Source organism: Aotus nancymaae, unplaced genomic scaffold (assembly GCF_030222135.1).
Source record: "Aotus nancymaae isolate 86718 unplaced genomic scaffold, 86718_ANA_hifiasm-v0.15.2.pri h1tg000028l, whole genome shotgun sequence".
NCBI lineage: Eukaryota > Metazoa > Chordata > Mammalia > Primates > Aotidae > Aotus > Aotus nancymaae.
In genome coordinates, this window is record NW_026988441.1 from 6345555 (window position 1) to 6363719 (window position 18165).

General features: G+C 54.9%; 2 protein-coding genes across 3 annotated transcripts; both read right to left on the reverse strand.

Moving 5' to 3' along the window:
- Positions 1 to 2950: 2950 nt before the first annotated feature.
- On the reverse strand, positions 2951 to 4517 carry FTL (ferritin light chain). Its single transcript, XM_012460401.2, has 4 exons — positions 4200 to 4517; positions 3892 to 4038; positions 3420 to 3545; positions 2951 to 3247 (listed from the first exon to the last, which is right to left on the reverse strand). The coding sequence occupies exons 1-4, from the start codon at positions 4299 to 4301 to the stop codon at positions 3095 to 3097; spliced, it is 528 nt and encodes a 175-aa protein (XP_012315824.1). The 5' UTR covers positions 4302 to 4517; the 3' UTR covers positions 2951 to 3094.
- Positions 4518 to 8009: 3492 nt separating this feature from the next.
- Positions 8010 to 17179, reverse strand: BAX (BCL2 associated X, apoptosis regulator). 2 transcript variants are annotated; one of them, XM_021668621.2, is made up of 6 exons: positions 17092 to 17179; positions 16465 to 16516; positions 16231 to 16377; positions 15740 to 15875; positions 8911 to 9015; positions 8010 to 8393 (listed from the first exon to the last, which is right to left on the reverse strand). In XM_021668621.2, exons 1-6 carry the CDS (start codon positions 17123 to 17125, stop codon positions 8097 to 8099), a joined length of 771 nt encoding a protein of 256 aa, XP_021524296.1. In that variant the 5' UTR covers positions 17126 to 17179; the 3' UTR covers positions 8010 to 8096. The 2 variants fall into 2 exon arrangements, with proteins under 2 accessions (XP_021524296.1, XP_021524295.1); XM_021668620.2 differs by having other exon boundaries at positions 8077 to 8344.
- Between the last annotated feature and the right edge of the window lie 986 nt (positions 17180 to 18165).

The window sequence follows — 18165 nt, forward strand, 5'->3', positions numbered from 1 at the left end:
TCCCAGGCGTGATTGGACATGAACACTTGGTGGGCCTGGCTCTGACGTGCCCCCAACCCCACCCCGTCCCGGGTGTGAGCTCATCTTCCTATTCTAGAGAGACTTGGATTGCTGTTCTAAAATTCCAGTGTCATGCTCGGAAGGTATTTCTGATTGCTTACTTGGGACTTGATTTGCAAGTGGCAAAAATTAGGCTTAAGACATCTTTGGGCCGGGCGCGGTGGCTCACGCCTGTAATAGCAACACTTTGGGAGGCTGAGGCGGGTGGATCACGAGGTCAAGAGATCAAGACCATCCTGGCCAACATGGTGAAACCCCATCTCTACTAAAAATACAAAAAAAATTAGCTGGGTATGGCAGCTCACTCCTGTAGTCCCAGCTACTCGGGAGGCTGACACAGGAGAATCGCCTGAAACCGGGAGGCAGAGGTTACAGTGAGCCGAGATCGCACCACTGCATTCCAGCCTGGGCAACACGAGCAAAACTCTGTCTCAAAAAAAAAAAAGAAAGACATAAAGGGGCTTTGTGGCTGGGAGGAAGATCTATAGGCCAGCCATGAACTTGTGAACCTTGTGTAGCTTTGTGGGTTTTTTTGTTTGTTTGAGATTGTCGCTTGCCTTTCCCCCGGGCTGGAGTGCAGTGGTGCAGTCTCAGCTCACTGTAACCTCCACTTCCTCGGTTTAAGCGATTCTCCTGGCTCAGTCCTCTGAGCAGCTGGGACTGTAGGAGCATACCACTACATCTGGCTAATTTTTATATTTCTAGTAAAGACAGGGTTTCACCATGTTGGCCAGGTTGGTCTCCCACTCCTGACCTCAGGTGATCCACCCGCCTCAGCCCCACAAAGTGCTGGGATTACAGGCATGAGCCACCGCGCCCGGCCTGTGTAGCTATTTAAATTAAATGTAGTTTCTCGGTGGCACTAGCCATATGCAGGTGTTCAGTGGCCACATGTGGTCCTTGGCTACCCGATCTGACATCACAGATCGAACTGCCTTAAAGCATGTTTCTAGGATTCTGGTCTGTGTCACTATCCTCTGGATGATTCTATTTTCGGAAAAATCTTTTCCCTTTTATTCTGGTCTTCACTAGGCCATGTGTGCGTCTCTGAGCCAATCACTGCTCAGGCAATTAGAGGGCTGATTCTTCGTATTTACACAGAAGCACTCCTGCCAACCCTCCCCAGTCAAGAATGGTCACCAGTGTGTGATGACAGGAGACGCATGGTCCTGAGCAGGCAAAACAACAGGTGTCCAGAGCCACTTTTGTTGAGACAGTCTTGCTCTCACCAGGCTGCAGTGCAGTGGCCCGATCTTGGTTCACTGCAACCTCCGTCCTGCCTCAGCCTCCTGAGTAGCTGGGATTACAGGTGCCTGCCACCACAGCCAGCTAATTTTTGTATTTTTAGTATAGGTGGGGTTTTACCGTGTTGGCCAGGTTGGTCTCAAACTACAGACCTCAAGTGATCCGCCTACCTTGGCTTCCCAAAGTCCTGGGACTACAGGTGTGAACCACCGGACCCCACCACTTCTTTTTTTGACACAGGATCTCCCTCTGTATCCCAGAGTGGAGTGCAGTGGAGCAATCATGGCTCACTGCAGCCTCAACCTCCCAGGCTCAAGTGATCCTCCCGCCTCAGCCTCCCAAGTAGCGGGGACTATAGGCACATGCCACCACACCTGGTTAAATTTATTTTTTTGTAAAGAACAGGGGTCTCCCTATGTTGCCCAGGCTGATCTCAAACTCCTGGGCTCAAGTGATTCTCCTGACTAGGCCTCTCAAAGTACTAGGATTACAGGCTTGAACCACCCCACCCCAGCCCCAGGGGAAGGGAAGGGGAGAGGTCAGGGCTGACAAAGCAGTTTTGCAGCTTGGACCCAGCAGGTGCTTTTTAAAGCCCGTTTTAAGCTTCTTCAGTTCCCATTTGGAGAATCCAGCACAAAGTTTCACATCCCATTTCTATGCGATGTGAACCCTAAACTCTAAATCCTTTGTCCAGCATTTCTTGGGCATCACGTGTTGCGGGCCGCTCAGTTCCACTTGCCAGTTCCTCTCTGTGTGCCTGACATGGGGATTACTGAAGTATGGGCTGTCACCTCCGAGCTTTGGAGCAAAGACCTGAGTAAGCCTCCGGGTTACCACACAGGTTGCATAGCAATAGCCCGTGTAAAGGGCCTAATAATGCCAACTGCCTCTCAGAATTGAGGCACATTTTTTTTGAGACAGTCTCTCCGTTGCCCAGGCTGGAGCGCAGTGGCGTGATCTCAGCTCGCTGCAAAAACCTCCGTGAGGCAGATAGAATTTTCTTTGAGACCAGAGTCTTTCTCTGTCGCCCAGGCTGGAGTGTCATGATGCGATCTCGGCTCACTGCCAACCTCTGCCCCCAGGGTTCAAGTGATTCTCGCACCTCAGCCTCCCAAGTAGCTGGGATTACAGGTGCCCACCACCTCTTTTTTTTTTTTTTTTTTGGTATTTTTAGCAGAGACAGGGTTTCACCATGTTGGCCAGGCTGGTCTTCAATTCCTGACCTCAGATGATCCACCCGCCTCAGCCTTCCAAAGTGCTGGGATCACAGGTGTGAGCTACCACACCCGGCCATGGCACACAATATTTAAGAGGTTGGCATGATGCTTGGCCTCACCATCAACCATTAAATATGGCTGTTTCTGGCTACTGAGACCTAACAGATCTGTTTCCAGGGACCAACCTGAGTCTTAAAATTCAACTCCCTGAATTCTATCTCTACCATCTGGGAGGGACAGTTAACAGCCAGGCAAGCAGAGAACCCTCAGGCTCAACATAACCACAGAGAGCTCTTGTCTTACAACAGATAAGAAAACCGGAGATGCGACCAACGCCTTTTTCACCACCATCCCAATCCAGCCAGAAGCTTTATGAGAACAGATCCCACCTCATCTTCTGCACCACCACACCACACACAAAACCACCAGCTGCTTCAAATAGCTTTATTTTCATTTGGTCCAAGGCTTGTAAGGGTAGTTAGAAAGGGGCCTAGTGGCTGGAGGGAGAGGCTTAGGCAGAAGCCCTGTTATTTTGCAAAGGCCCTTCATAAGTGGCTGGGCTCAGTAGGCTCTTAGTCGTGCTTGAGAGTGAGCCTTTCAAAGAGATACTCGCCCAGCCCAGCCTGTGGGCCGGCCAGCCTGCGGAGGTTGGTCAGATGGTCACCCATCTTCTTGATGATTTTCACTTCCTCATCTAGGAAGTGAGTCTCCAGGAAGTCACAGAGCTGAGAGAGAAGAGGAAGAAATTAGAAACCCAATCCCTGGAAAAGAGGGAGAGCTCCCAGTTGCAGATTGAAATGTGACAGGTGTGAAATGTGGCTCTGAAGGAAATCTGCCCAAAGGGAGGCAAGGCTTGAGGGGTATGGTTGGGTAGCCATGGATGCAGGGGGTACTTACATGGGGGTCCGTGCGGGCAGAACCCAGGGCATGAAGATCCAAAAGGGCCTGGTTCAGATTTTTCTCCAGGGCCATGGCGGCTTCCATGGCGTCCAGGGTTTTACCCCACTCATCTTGAGCCGGCTTCTATACAGGAGAGAAACGGCTCAGAATACACATACACCCGGCACAAAGAACCAAAGCGACATTTCCCAAGAGTCGTTGGGAATCACAAGGACATGTGACCCTTGTATTTATCACTCCGCACTCCGTCCTATATTTTACAACTACACCTATCGAAGACCACGCAGCGGTGTGGACTGCCGCGTCTTGGGGCACTGCACGACGTGAGACACAATGTCCAGCTGTAAGAACGCTTACAAAACCGAACTCGATCTTCCAGAAGCCCACGCGACACCTAAGCCCACAAGCCAAGGCGCCTCGCGCGCACGGCCTGCTGGGAGATGTAGTCCATTACCCTCAAGCGAGTTACCTTGATGTCCTGAAAGAGAGCGCGGCCGCCACGCTGGTTTTGCATCTTCAGGAGACGCTCGTAGCCCTCGCGCTTCTCCTCGGCCAATTCGCGGAAGAAGTGGCTCACGCCTTCCAGAGCTACATCATCGCGGTCGAAATAGTAGCCCTGCGGCAAGAGATGGAGGGAACAGTGGTTAGCGGGAGGCGAGGCCAGGGGGAACTCCGCCCTCTGTTTACCCGACCGGACAAAGAGAGCAGGCGCGTGCGCCGAGGGCCAGAGGTGCGCAGTTGGAGGAAATTAGGGCCAGGGGCGTCCCGGGGACTCACCAGAGAGAGGTAGGTGTAGGAGGCCTGCAGGTACACATTGACCAGGTGGTTGACGGCTGCCTCCACGTCGGTGGAATAATTCTGACGAATCTGGGAGCTCATGGTTGGTCGGCAAAAAGGAGCTAACCACAAAAACCGTGTTAGCAGGTTCCCAGAAGCAGGAGATGACCAAGAAGATGGTCTCGGAGGTTGCAACTGGAGAGGAAATTGGAGGGCGGTCGGAGACTGGAAGAAAGAGTCCCCGGGATCTGTTCCGTTCAAACACTGTTGAAGCAAGAGACAGATCCGCGGGACCGCCGAACTACGATGGGACGTGGCGAGGGCGGCTCCCTTTATAGTGCGCGGGCCCTCGGAGGCGGGGCGCTCGGGGCGGGCGATCGGCCAATCTGCGGTGTCAGGAGGCGGGACCGAAGGCCGTGCCTGACCAATCCGGAGCAGAAAGGAGTCTCAGCCCCCCGACCCGAAGCAAGGCGAAGTCACGCGCCTGTAAACCCGAGGCTGTTGTGAAATGGGGGATGGGGGTTGGGGGCCCTGGGGCTGATTCAGGGAAGTGGAGGATTTCATGGGCGGGGGAGGGGGTCCCTCTGGGAGCGAGAGTTTTATGGGAGCATTAAGAGCCCTGTGAACTGATGAGCCTGGGGTCCTGGGGGTGTCTCGGGAAAGTAAGTCAGATTCTGGGGTTTCCGAGGGCATGGATTTTTTCTGGAACCTTGAGTGGGGGGAGGGGCACCTCAGAGGTGCAGAGAGGACCTCTAGTTGCCCTAGGTTTGCGCTGCGAGATAAGGGGGTCTCGGGATCCTTGGGAAGATTGAAAGGCTGCAGGCGAACCTCTGGGGATCTCTGGGAGATGGCGGGTTGGGGGAACTGGAGCCCTGGGGTTTACGGAGGTGAGTGTTCACGATGCAAAGTCTGCATTTTTTTGGAGCCCTCCCGGAAGAGATCTTTAGGTCCTTGAGTTGCTCTGCAGCTTGGAAAGGGCAGTTGTTCTGGAACCGTGGGGTTCACCCAGTGCGGGAAGCCTGGGAGTAGCATTGTACCAGGTGGGGGTGACTTCTGGCACGCTGGACAGCCCTCTGAGCCCTCCCAAGATTTGCTGGGCCTTTGGGGATACCTTGGAGCTCTTTCAGGGGCCCAGTGCTTTTCTGGGAGTGGACACGGGGAAGAATGCAATGTCTTTGCAGTGTCTCTGGGACTGCATTTCCTGGGGGCTGTTTTGAAGGCAACCCACAGACTGCGAGAATTCTCCCTGGCCCTGAAACAGTCTCTAAAGTTGCACCAGTGTCTTGGCTGACATGTGCTCCTTCAGGCCCACCAAGAGAAGACCTGCGTTGTGGACCGATGGACGAGACATCTGTCGTCGGCTGATGCAGATTTTTTAAGTGGGCCTGGTCCATGTTGATTTCTGGGAGACAGTTGGCGCAAACCTTGACCCTACTTAAGCGCCCTGATCAAGGTAGCCGGTGCGCTGGGCAGGGAGCTGAAGCCACTGCGGTGTGGGGTGTGAGGTCAGGTCCTGCCCTACCGAGACCCGCTCCGAGCAGCCCGGGCGGGGCAGCCCCTGACCAAGGGGATCAGCAGATGCCCGGCCAGGCCGCTATCTGGGGTCCTTGTTGCAGGCAGCGGCTGCTGGGCTGCTGAGTCATGGTGAGCTCAGCGCAGGAAGGGGCTCCGAGGGGGACGGATGGGGGTGGGGCCACTGGCTGACCTCATCCCCTTGGCACTGCCCGACTTTTTTGGTGGGACCCTCAGAACTAGGCCTGGCTCAGATCCAAGTCGGGCCCCCTCCCCCAGGGAAGCCGGCTGCGTGCTTTGTCTCCGTGTCTTTTTGGTTCCTGTCATGTTTTTTTCCCCTGGGATCCAGCCTGTGGCCATATTGTCTCCTCACTCTGGAGGTGGCTCAGTGTCCACTCATTGACCCTTTGCTCCTCCTTCTCCCCACTTGGGGTCACTGGGGAGAGTTCATGGAGGAGGGGCAGCTGCCCAAAGCACCCGTGTTGACTGTGGAGCCCAAGTTACTCATTCACCAAATATCACACCCGAGCACAGGGACCTTTAGTCTGCAGAGAGGGGCCTTGGCGCCCATAGGTGGAGGGAGAGGAGGGGCTGAGAGAGGCAGGGTCTGAAGGCCATGGAGAACGTGGGGTGGGAGACAGAGGCCCAGAGAAAGAGACTCAGAGAGAGGAGTTCAGAGATCTGGGAGGGACAGAGATCTAGAGGGGGTGACAGAGATGAGGGAGGGGAACAGAGACAGAGAGAGAGGGGGACAGACTCAGAGAGAGAGGGGGGACAGTGACCAGGGGAGGGACAGAGACCCAGAGAGATGGGGACAGATGCCGAGAGAGAGGGGGACAGAGACGGGGGGGGAACAGAGATGGGGTTGGGGACAGTGACCCAGAGAGAGGGGAGGCACAGAGACCCAGGAGAGGAGGACAGAGACTCAGAGAAGGAAGGGGAGAGAGAGACCCAGAGAAGGAAGGGGACAAAGACTCCAAGAGGAGGACAGAGACTTGGGGGGGGGACAGTGACCCAGAGAGAGAAGGGGAGGTACAGAGACCCAGGAGAGGGGGACAGAGACTCAGAGAAGGAAGGGGAAAGAGACCCAGAGAGGGGACAGAGATGGGGGGACAGACACTGGGGGGACAGTGACCCAGAGAGGGAGGGAGACAGTGACCCAGAGAGAGAGAGGGACACAGAGACCCAGAGAGAGAGGGACAGTGACCCAGAGAGAGAGGGGGAGGTACAGAGACCGAGGAGAGGGGGACGCAGACTCAGAGAAGAAGGGGCCAGAGACCCAGAGAGAAGGGGACAGAGATGGGGGGGTAACAGGGATCCAGAGAGAGGGGACAGAGGTCTGGGGTGAGGGAAATGAGGTCCAGAGAGAGGGGGCCAAAGGTGGGGTGGGAACAGAGACCCAGAAAGCAAAGACCGAGAGAGAGAAGTGGGGACAGAGACCCAGAGGGGGACGACAGAGCCTGAGAGAGGCGGTGCCAGAGACCCGTGACTCTATATCCCACATCCTCTAACCCTCTCGTCCTCCCTCCGCCTGCGTCTAAGCTCACTGGGCCGCTGAGAGCGCAGCACCTTCTTCCGGCTGTTCTCTCCAGGGGCCCCACCCAGCTTTGGGGCCAGACCAGTTTCCTCCTCCTTGGCTCTGCCCTCCAGCCTTTCGATTTCCAGCCAGGTCCCTTCCTCTCCATCCTCAGCCCAGCTCAGGGGGCCTCTCCAGTGGGTCCTCTCCTCCTGGTGTCCTCAGCCAGCGAAGTCACCACCGGACTCCAGAGCCCTCCCTGTTCCTGCAGTCCTCCCATCCCTCCTCCCCTACCCGTTCTCCAGCTTGGTAAAGATGCAGGCTCCTGAGGTCCCTTGTGTGGCACTCCAGGCTCCGGCCCCCGGGTGGCTGTGCTGTTCTTCCCCCGCCACCAGCCTGCTTGGGCCTGCCTCCATCCGTGTGACTATGCTGTTCTCCCTCCCCCCCCGCCGCTGCCAGCCTGCGTGGGCCTGCTCCACCCATGCACAGATCACCCTGGGCTGCGACAGATGTGCCACCAGTCACCCTCCTTTCCCCTCAGGACCATGGGCTCCTGCAGGGCAGGGCCAGAACCAACTCATCCCTGACCCACAGACCCCAGGGCACCCCAGAAAAAGATGACAAGGGAGTGGAGAGAGCCCCACACCCGGGTGGCTGGAACGGGCATCTCTAGCGAGCAGACAGTGGGCCTGGCGTGGGGCGGTGGGCAGGGCCGGCGTGGGGCGGTGGGCAGGGCCGGCGTGGGGCGGTGGGCAGGGCCGGCGTGGGGCGGTGGGCAGGCCAGCGTGAGGCCTGCTCTCCTGATGCACCGGGGAGCGGGGCAGAGGCCCAGTGACTCAGATGCTGAAGTGTGTCCTGAAGGAGGTTTATTACCTCCTCCAGACCACTCCTCCCCACCCTCCCCAATAATTACAAAAGTAAGAAAAATGCCCATGTCCCCCAATCCCCACCCCTCCCCGAAAAATGCCATAATTTATGGAAGAAAAACAGTCCAAGGCAGCTGGGGGCCTCAGCCCATGTTCTTCCAGATGGTAAGCGAGGCAGTGAGCACTCCAGCCACAAAGATGGTCACTGTCTGCCACGTGGGTGTCCCAAAGAAGTAGGAGAGGAGGCCATCCTGGAGAGAAGGACATCAGCCGCTTCAGCGACTCGGACAGGGGCAGCCCCTGGGCAGCACAGGAGGATGAGGGAGGGAGGAGGAGGTCAGAAGGCGGGACTGGGGTCAGGGGACTAAGATGAATGGGCATTAAAGAGGTGGACTCAGGCCAGGCACGGTGGCTCACACCTGTAATCCCAGCACTTTGAGAGGCTGAGGCGGGAGGATCGCTTGAGGCCAGGAGTTTGAGACCAACCTGGGCAACACAGCCAGACCCCTTCTCAGTGAAAAAAACAAAAGGAAAGAGTTGGCGTCAGAGGGTCATCAATGAACTCGAGCGATTCCAGACGCAGTGGAGGCTCCAGGCAGGGGAGAAGGCACTCATCAAATCAAGGTCACAGTGAAGTCAGGGGTCACTAGGTCAGCAGGGTAGATGAATCAGGGGTTGATCAGACATGTAAGGAAATGCATTAGAGACCACATCTGATGATCTGAAGATGGGCAGGGGCAGCAGTGTGACCTGCTCCGGAAGGCCCAGGGTCCCAGAGGAGTTGGGGGAGGGGGCAGGAAGGGTTGAGGGGTCTCACCCAACCACCCTGGTCTTGGATCCAGCCCAACAGCCGCTCCCGAAGGAAGTCCAAAGTCCAGCCCATGATGGTTCTGATCAGCTCGGGCACCTTGGCACACAGGGCCTGTGGGGAGTAGGGTGGGTATTAGGGACTGAACCTTGTCCCCACTGCCTGGAGATAGTGTCCCCAAGCCTCCTTTCTCCATTCTTTGCCTCCCCTCGCAGATTTCTGCCACCCACAACTGAAGTCAGCTTCAAAAATTCTAAACATGGCAGGGTGCAGCAGCTCATGCCTGTAATCCCAGCACTTTGGGAGGCAGAGGTGGGCAGATCACCTGAGGTCATGAGTTCGAGATCAGCCTGGCCAACATGGTGTAACCCCAACATGGTGAAATCGCTCGTTTCTGGCTAAACTAAAAATACAAAACTTAGCCGCGCTTGGTGGCAAGCGCCTGTAATCCCAGCTACTCGGAATGCTGAGGCAGGAGAACTGCTTGAACCTGGGAGGCGGAGGTTGCAGTGAGCCCAGATTGTGCCGCTGCACTCCAGTCTGGGCAACAGAGCAAGACTCAGTCTTAAAAAAAAAAAAATTGGCTGGGCGTGGTGGCTCAAGCCTATAATCCCAGCACTTTGGGAGGCCGAGGCAAGTGAATCACGAGGTCAAAAGATCGAGACCATTCTGGTCAACATGGTGAAACCCCGTCTCTACTAATACAAAAAATTAGCCGGGCATGGTGGCGCATGCCTGTAATCCCAGCTACTCAGGAGGCTGAGGCAGGAGGATTGCCTGAACCCAGGAGGCGGAGGTTGCGGTGAGCCGAGATCGCGCCATTGCACTCCAGCCTGGGTAACAAGAGCGAAACTCCGTCTCAAAAAAAAAAAAAAAAAAAAAATTGTAAACAAGATCATGTCACTGTCAACTGCCCCACCTCGAGCCTTCTGCGGCTCCTCAGCACCCTCAGGATGAAGACCCGAAGGCACGGCGCAGCCCACAAGGCCTGTGAACAGGCTCCGGCCTGACCTCGGTGCACCTTTCCACTTCCTTTTCTGTGCCTCGCTGAGCTTCGTCCATTTTTTTTTTTTGTTAAGAGACGGTCTCACTCTGTCACCCAGGATGGAGTGCAGTGGCGCAATCTCAGTTCACTGCAAGTCCGCCTCCCAGATTCAGGCAACTCTCCTGCCTCAGCCTCCCAGGTAGCTGTGATTACAGGCGCCCGCCTTCACACCAGGCTAATTTTTTAATATTTTTAGTAGAGACGGGGTTTTACTGCCGGGCACAGTGGTGCCTATAGTCCCAGCTGCTCGGGAGGCTGAGGCTGGAGGATCACTTGAGTCCCGGAGTTCTGGGCTGTAGTGCACTATGCCAGGTTGCCTAAGGAGGGTGAACCGGCCCAGGTCGGAAGTGGAGCAGGTCAAAACTCCCATGCTGATCAGTGGTGGGATCCCGCCTGTGAATAGGCACTGCAGTCCAGCCTGGGCAACATGGCGAGACCCTGTCTCTAGGAGGCAAAAAAAAAAAAAGACAGGGTTTCACCATGTTGGTCAGGCTGGTCTCAAACTCCTGACCTTAGGTGATCCACCTGCCTCGGCCTCCCAAAATGCTGGAATTACAGGTGTGAATCACTGCACCCGGCCCCATTAAAAAAATTTTTTTTCCATTCCCATCAAATTCTTCCTGCCTTCCTACCCTGCTGACCTGGTGACTCCTGACCTCACTGTGCCTGTGACTTGATGAGTGCCTTCTCCCCTCCCTAGAGCCTCCACTGCCTCTGGAATCACTCAAGTTTCTGACTAAACAGGCTTCGACCAAGCAAACTCTCTCCCTTCAGAGCTCAGGGCAAATGCCACTTCCCCAGAGAGGACCAACCCGTGCCTATGGACTCCTGACCTGCTCTCCCAACTCCTGAGACTTCTCCTGCAGCCTTTATCTGGTCAATTCTGTCACCCTCAGCTCTGTAGGTGGCCCCGCCCTCACCTGCACTGCTATTCCCCTTACCTCCCATGTTCAAGCCCCATCAGCTCAATCTTGAAAACACATCAAGATATATCTCTCCCATTTGCTGGGTGTGGTGGCAGGTACCTGTAATCCCAGCTACTCGGGAGGCTGAGGAAGGAGAATTGCTTGAACCCAGAAGATGGAGACTGCAGTGAGCCGAGATCACGCCACTGCACTCCATCCTCAGTGACACAGCAAGACCCTGTCTCAAAAAAAAAAAAGAATTCTGGTAGGGCTTGGTGGCTAATGCCTGTAATCCCAGCACTTTGGGAGGCCGAAGTGGAGAGATCACCTGGGGTCAGCAGTTCGAGACCAGCCTGACCAACGTGCAAAAACCCCGCTCTACTAAAAAAAAAAAAAAAAATGCAAAATTAGCCGGGCATGGTGGGGCATGCCTGTAATCTCAGCTACTTGGGAGGCTGAGGCAGGAGAATTTGCTTGAACCTGGGAGGCGGAGGTTGCGGTGAGCAGAGATGGTGCCATTGCACTCCAGCCTGGACAACAAGAGTGAAACTCTGTCTCAAAAAAAAAAATCTTCCAAAAATATCCCTTCCTGGGCTGGGTGCAGTGGTTCACACCTGTAATCCCAGCACTTTGGGAGGCCAAGGTGGGCAGATCACAAGGCCAGGAGTTCAAGACCAGCCTAGCCAATATGGTAAAACCCCATCTCTACTAAAAATACAAAAATTAGCTGGGAGCGATGTCAGGCACCTGTAGTCCCGGCTACTTGGGAGGCTGAGGCAGGAGAATCCCTTGAACCCAGTGGAGGGGGGGCAGGGGAGGTGAGTGAAGGTTGCAGTGAGCTGAGATCGCGCTATTGCATTCCAGCCTTGGCAGCAGAGCAAGACTGTGTCTCAAAAAAGAAAAAAGAAATATCCCTTCCTGTTGGAGACCAGCCTGTGCAACACAGCGAGACCCCATCTCTATAAAAAAGGCGAATGAAACAGTCAGTGGGGCGTGGTGGCACATTCTTGTAGTCCCAGGTACTCTGGAGACTGAGGTGGAAGAATGCTTGAGCCCAGCAGTTCAAGGCTGCAGTGAGCTCTGATCACTACTGTATTCCAGCCCGGGCAACACAGCAAGACCCCACCTCTTTTTTTTTTTTTTTTTCCTTGAGACGGAGTCTCGCTCTGTTGCCCAGGCTGGAGTGCAATGGCGCGATCTCGGCTCACTGCAACCTCCACCTCCCAGGTTCAAGCAATTCTTCTGCCTCAGCCTCCTAAGTAGCTGGGATTACAGGTGCGCACCACCACACCCAGGTAATTATTTTTGTATTTTTAAGTAGAGACAGAGTTTCATCATGTTGGTCAGGCTGGTCTCCAAACCATGATCTCATGATCCGCCTGCCTCAGCCTCCCAAAGTGTTGGGATTACAGGTGTGAGCCACTGTGCCTCGGCAACCCCATCTCTTAAAAAAAAAAAACTCCCCCTATGCCTGCTGCTACCTAGGCCTGGGCCTGTTATCTCTCTTTTTTTTTTTGAGATTAGCTTGTCGCCCAGGCTGGAGTGCAATGGCGTGATCTCAGCTCACTGCAACCTCCGCCTCCTGGGTTCAAGGGATTCTCCTGCCTCGGCCTCCCGAGTAGCTGGGATTATAGGCATGCGCCATCGCACCTGGTTAATTTTGTATTTTTGGTAGAGACAGGGTTTCTCCATGTTGGTCAGGCTGGTCTCGAACTCCTGACGTCAGGTGATCTGCCTGCCTTGGCCTCCCAAAGTGCTGGGATTACAGGCATGGGCTGCTGCGCCTGGCCGGACCTGTCACCTTTCAGCAGGACTATGACAGGTGCCACCTCCCCAGCCTCCTTGCTTCTGCCCTCATGCCCTATGATCTCTTTTTGGCCAACAACAGCCAGGATCATTTCACCACCACCCCCGCTGTATTTTCTTATGAGGATCTTCATAAAGAAAAGTTAGAAGAGTTTCACAATTATAAACCATATAGCCGCCACCTGGATTCTACAATTAACATTTTGCTATACAGACAGTCCCCAGCTTATGATGGGTTGACTTACAATTTGGACTTTACTATGAGTTATCAGGGCACTGAACACATTTTCAGCTTATGTAATTTTCTTTTCTTTTTCTTTGATGGAGTTTCGCTCTGTAGCCCAGGCTGGAGTGCAGTGGCACGATCTCGGCTCACTGCGACCTATGCCTCTCGGGTTCAAGCGATTCTCCTGGCTCAGCCTCCTGAGTAGCTCGGACTACAGGCGCACGCCACAATGTCCAGCTAGTTTTTTGTATTTTAGTAGAGACGAGGTTTCACCATGTTGGCCAGGATGGTCTCGAACTCCTGACCTCAGGTGATCTACCCGCCTCAGCCTCCCAAAGTGCTGGGATGACAAGGGTGAGCTACCACACCCAGCTCTGATTATTTTCAATTTATGATAGGTTTACTAGGATGCAACACCATTGCAAATTGAGGAGCATCTATACTTGCTAGAATAATCTCTTAAATGTACAAATCAGGTCACATCACTTCCTTATTTAAAACTGGCCAATCACTCCCATCACACTCAGAGTAAAGCTAAAGTCTTTCCAAGTCAGGCACGGTGGCTCATGCCAGCAATCCCAGCACTTTGGGAGGCCAAGGTGGGCAGATCACTTGAGGCCAGGAGTTTGAGACCAGCCTGGCCAACATGGCGACACCCCATCCCTACTAAAAATATAAAAACTAGCCAGGCGTGGTGGTGTATGCCTGTAATTCCAGCTACTTGAGAGGAGGCTGAAGCATGAGAGTCGCTTGAACCTGGGAGGCAGAGGTTGCAATGAGTCGAGATGGCACCACTGCACTCCAGCCTGGGCAAGAAAGCGAGACTGTCTCCAAAAAAAAAAAAAAAAAAAAAAAAGGCAGCCAGGCCTGATGGCCCATAGCTGTAATCCCTGCACTTTGGGAGGCTGAGGTGGAGGGATTATCTGAAGTTGGGAGTTTGAGACCAGCCTGGGCAACATGGAGAAACCCTGTCTCTATTAAAAATACAAAATTATGGCTGGGCGCGGTGGCTCAAGCCTGTAATCCCAGCACTTTGGGAGGCCGAGGCGGGTGGATCACGAGGTCAAGAGATCAAGACCATCCTGGTCAACACGGTGAAACCCCGTCTCTACTAATACAAAAAAAATTAGCTGGGCATGGTGGTGCGTGCCTGTAATCCCAGCTACTCAGGAGGCTGAGGCAGGAGAATTGCCTGAACCCAGGAGGCGGAGGTTGCGGTGAGCCGAGATTGCGCCATTGCACTCCAGCCTGGGTAACAAGAACGAAACTCCGTCTCAAAAAAAAAAATACAAGATTAGTCGGCTGTGGTGGCGCATGCCTATAATCCCAGCTATCAGGGAGGCTGAAGCAGGAGAATCGCTTGAACCCAGGAGATGGAGGCTGCGGTGAGCTGAGATCATGCCACTGCCACTGCACTCCAGCCTGGGCAACAAGAGCAAAACTATGTCTCAAAAAAACAAAACAAAAAAAGGCTGGGCGCAGTGGCTCACGCCTGTAATCCCAGCAGTTTGGGAGGCTGAGGCAGGTGGATCACCTGGGGTCAAGAGTTCAAGACCAGCCTGGCCAATATAGTGTAACCCCATCTCTACAAAAAAAAAAAAAGTCTTTCCATCAGCCCAAAAGCCTACACATTCTGGCCCTGCCCAACTGCGCCCTCCTTTCCCACCCTCTCCCCCGTTCACTGTTCCAACAGCACTGGCCTCCTCTCTACCGTCAAAAGATGAGGCTCTGTCCTACCTCAGGGCTTTGCACTCGCTGTTTCCTCTACCAGATGCCTCTTCCCCCATCATACAGATCACTGCTTCCTTCTTGTCATTCCAATTCCCGCTCTTAGATGTCACCTGCTCTTAAAGGCTTTCCTGGCTGGGTGCAGTGGCTCCAGCCTGTAATCCCAACACTTTGGGAGGCCGAGGCAGGAGGATCATTTGAGGTCAGGAGTTTGAGACCATTCTAACCAACATGGTGAAACCTCATCTCTACTAAAAATACAAAAAAAGTTACTGGGGATGGTGGCGCACACCTGTAATCCCAGGCCTCCCCTTGAAGATTTCTGCCACCCACAAGTAGGCTTCAAAAATTGTAAACATGGCCGGGCGCAGCGGCTCATGCTTGTAATCCCAGCTACTCAGGAGGCTGAGGGAGGAGAATCACTTGAACCCGGGAGGCAGAGGTTGCAGTGAGCCAAGATCATGCCATTGCACTCCAGCCTGGGCAACAAGAGCAAAACTCCATCTCAAAAAAAAAAAAAAAGGCTGGGCAGTGGATCATGCCTGTAATCCCAGAACTTTGGAAGGCTGAGGCGGGCAGATCACGAAGTCAGGCCTTTGAGACCAGCCTGGCCAACATGGTGAAACCGTGTCTCTAAAAATAAAATAAAAAATTAGCTGGGCATGGTGGCGCACACCTGTAATCCCAGCTACTCAGGAGGCTGAGGCAGGAGAATCACTTAAACCTGGAAGGTGGAGGTGGCAGTGAACCAAGATTGCACCACTGCACTCCAGCCTGGGAAACAAGAGCGAAACTCCATCTCAAAAAAAAAAAAGAAGTCTTTCCTGACCACTCTGCTAAATCACACCCCGTACTTTACTTCGCCCTGCACGTGAACTCCCCGAGAGTAGGGACGTAGCCTGCTTTGTACGGTGCTGTGTCCTGGGTGCCAAGTACAGGCCTGGCATGTTACAGGCCCAGTAAATGCTTGTTGAATGAATAAATGATGGAGCCGACCCCCAGTGCATGGCCATCTCTCTCCATGCCCTCTGTGGTTACTGGGCCACGGCAGGGGTTGGTCCCACGATCCCCAGGTCCTTACAGGTCTTAAGGGAGCGTCCCTGGGCTCACTGCCCTGCAGCTGCCCACCTTGAGCACCAGTTTGCTGGCAAAGTAGAAAAGGGCGACAACCCGGCCCCAGTTGAAGTTGCCGTCAGAGAACATGTCAGCTGCCACTCGAAAAAAGACCTCTCGGGGGGAGTCTGTGTCCACAGCGGCAATCATCCTGCAGGAGAGAGGGGAACCAGTGCTGGGGAGCGGGTACAGGCAGAGGTGGAAATTCCCACATCCACCACACACCAAAGATAATGAAACTGAGGCCCACGCCAGACTGAAATGAAAAGCAACAGGCCAATGGGGGCAAGGGAAGGGAAGAAGACAGACATTTAACAGGGCGGGAAAATGACTCCCTAAAGGAGGGTTTTAAAATCCTGGCAAAAGGAGGGTTGGGAGTCCAGAACGCTTGGGCTGAGTGGTGGAGCCCAGACTCCTAGTTGTTAGGGGAGGAGGAGAATGTGGGGCTGGGACTCCTGTGTTCTCAGGAGCCGCACAACTGGACTTCTGGGTCCCGGGGCCCCCACCTCTGCAGCTCCATGTTACTGTCCAGCTCGTCCCCGATGCGCTTGAGACACTCGCTCAGCTTCTTGGTGGACGCATCCTGGGGCACCGGGTCCAGGGCCAGCTCGGGTGTCTCCCCCCCAATTCGCCCTGCTCGATCCTGGATGAAACTAGAGTGGGAATGAAGTGAGGGTGCAGAATCAGAACGGGGTGTCACTCCTCAAATCTGTGCCCCAATAATCAGACCTCAAACTCACCCCTGAAGCAAAAGGGCCCCTGTCTTCATGATCTGCTCAGAGCTGGTGGGCCCTAGAGGAGAAAGGAAGGGAAGAGGTGCCTGGACTCTTGGGTTCTAGGGGATGAGGAGACTGTGGAGGCTCACGGTCCCTGAGGGAGGACAGAGCTGGGGACCCTGGACTTCTGGGACCCTAGTAGATAAAGTGACGGGGACCCAGACAACTGAGTCCCTGATGGAGAAAGGCCAGGAGGCTAGGCCTGTATCCTGCATTCTCCCGGGGTGGAGAGGCTAGGGGAGCACTAAACGCATCCAGACCCCTGGCCTGAGGGTGCAGAGGCCAGACCCGCCCCTCCCACCAGCGCCAGAGGCAGGAAGTGGTGCGGGCGACAAGCCCGGGCCTGCCCGGGGGGCTTGGATTCTGAGATCCCCTGGTTCTCGGGGATCCGAGAGCGCCAGACAGGCCGGGATCGGGGCACGGGGAACCAGAGAGCCGGGAACCTCCGAGGACGTAGGGGCAGCACCCGATCCGGGAGTTCCTGCCCCTCAGTGCTTGGAGATCGCACGGCCCCAAGCCGGTAAGAGGGATCCTGGGACCGGCCGGCGAGGGGGGCTCGCCCTCCTCCCGCCCGACTGCCTCCCGCCTCACCCTCGCCTCTGGGCTGCTCCCCGGACCCGTCCATCACCGCCGCTCCCGCCGCCGCCTCTTGCCGGGTCCGCGCGGGCGGCCGCAGCGCGCCCCGGGTCACGTGAGCGCCCCGCTGAACGTGCGTCCCTCACGTGGCCGCCCCGCAAAATGGCCGCCGCGGGTCGCTGCCCCGCAGCGCCGCCGGGTCACGTGACCGCACCTGCCTCGCTCCCTCGGGAAGCTGGGTCCGGTCACGTGACTGTCCAATGAGCATCTCCCCATGAGTGCCAGCCGTGGCGCCCTTCCGACAGCCGCCTGTCCAATCCCCGCTCTGATTCCTTCCTGTATCCAGGCACCAGTTTTAGACCTTTCGGGCAGGGTTGGGCTCTCCCCAGCGCAGAAGCAAAGACTCAAGAGGCCCCAGATAGCTTCCAGGCAGGACGTTGTAGATGACTAAAGGCTGAGTGGTTTTTTTTGTAGAGACCTAGATCTCTCTCTATAGCCCAGGACCAGGCTTCTAACTTGTGAGTTCAAAAGATACCCTGGCCTCAGCCTTCCAAAGTGCTCGGATTACAGGCATGAGCTATCGCGCCAGGCCTGCTTTTCTGTTTTTGTTCTGTTATGTTTTCTGAGACAGGATCTTACTGTGTTGCCCAGGCTGGAGTGCAGTGGCCCGATCATGGCTCACAAGCCTCCCACCTCAGCCTCCTGAGTAGCTGGTAATTTTTTAAAATTAACAGTCCTTGGTTAATTTTTAAAAAATGTTTTGTGGAGCCGAGCACGGTGGCTCACACATGTAATCCCAGCACTTTGGGAGGCCGAGGCGGGTGGATCACGAGGTCAGGAGTTAAAGACCAAGATGGTGAAAGATAGTCTGTACTACAAATATAAAACTTAGCTGGGAACGGTGGCAGGTGTCTGTAATCCCAGCTACTCGGGAGGCTGAGGCAGGAGAATGGTTTGAACCCGGGCAGCAGAGGTTGCAGTGAGCCAAGATCGTGCCACTGCACTCCAGCTTGGGTGACAGAGTGAGACTCTGTCTCAAAAAAAAAGAAAAAAAAAAATTGTGTGTGTGGAAATGGGGGTTTCTCTATG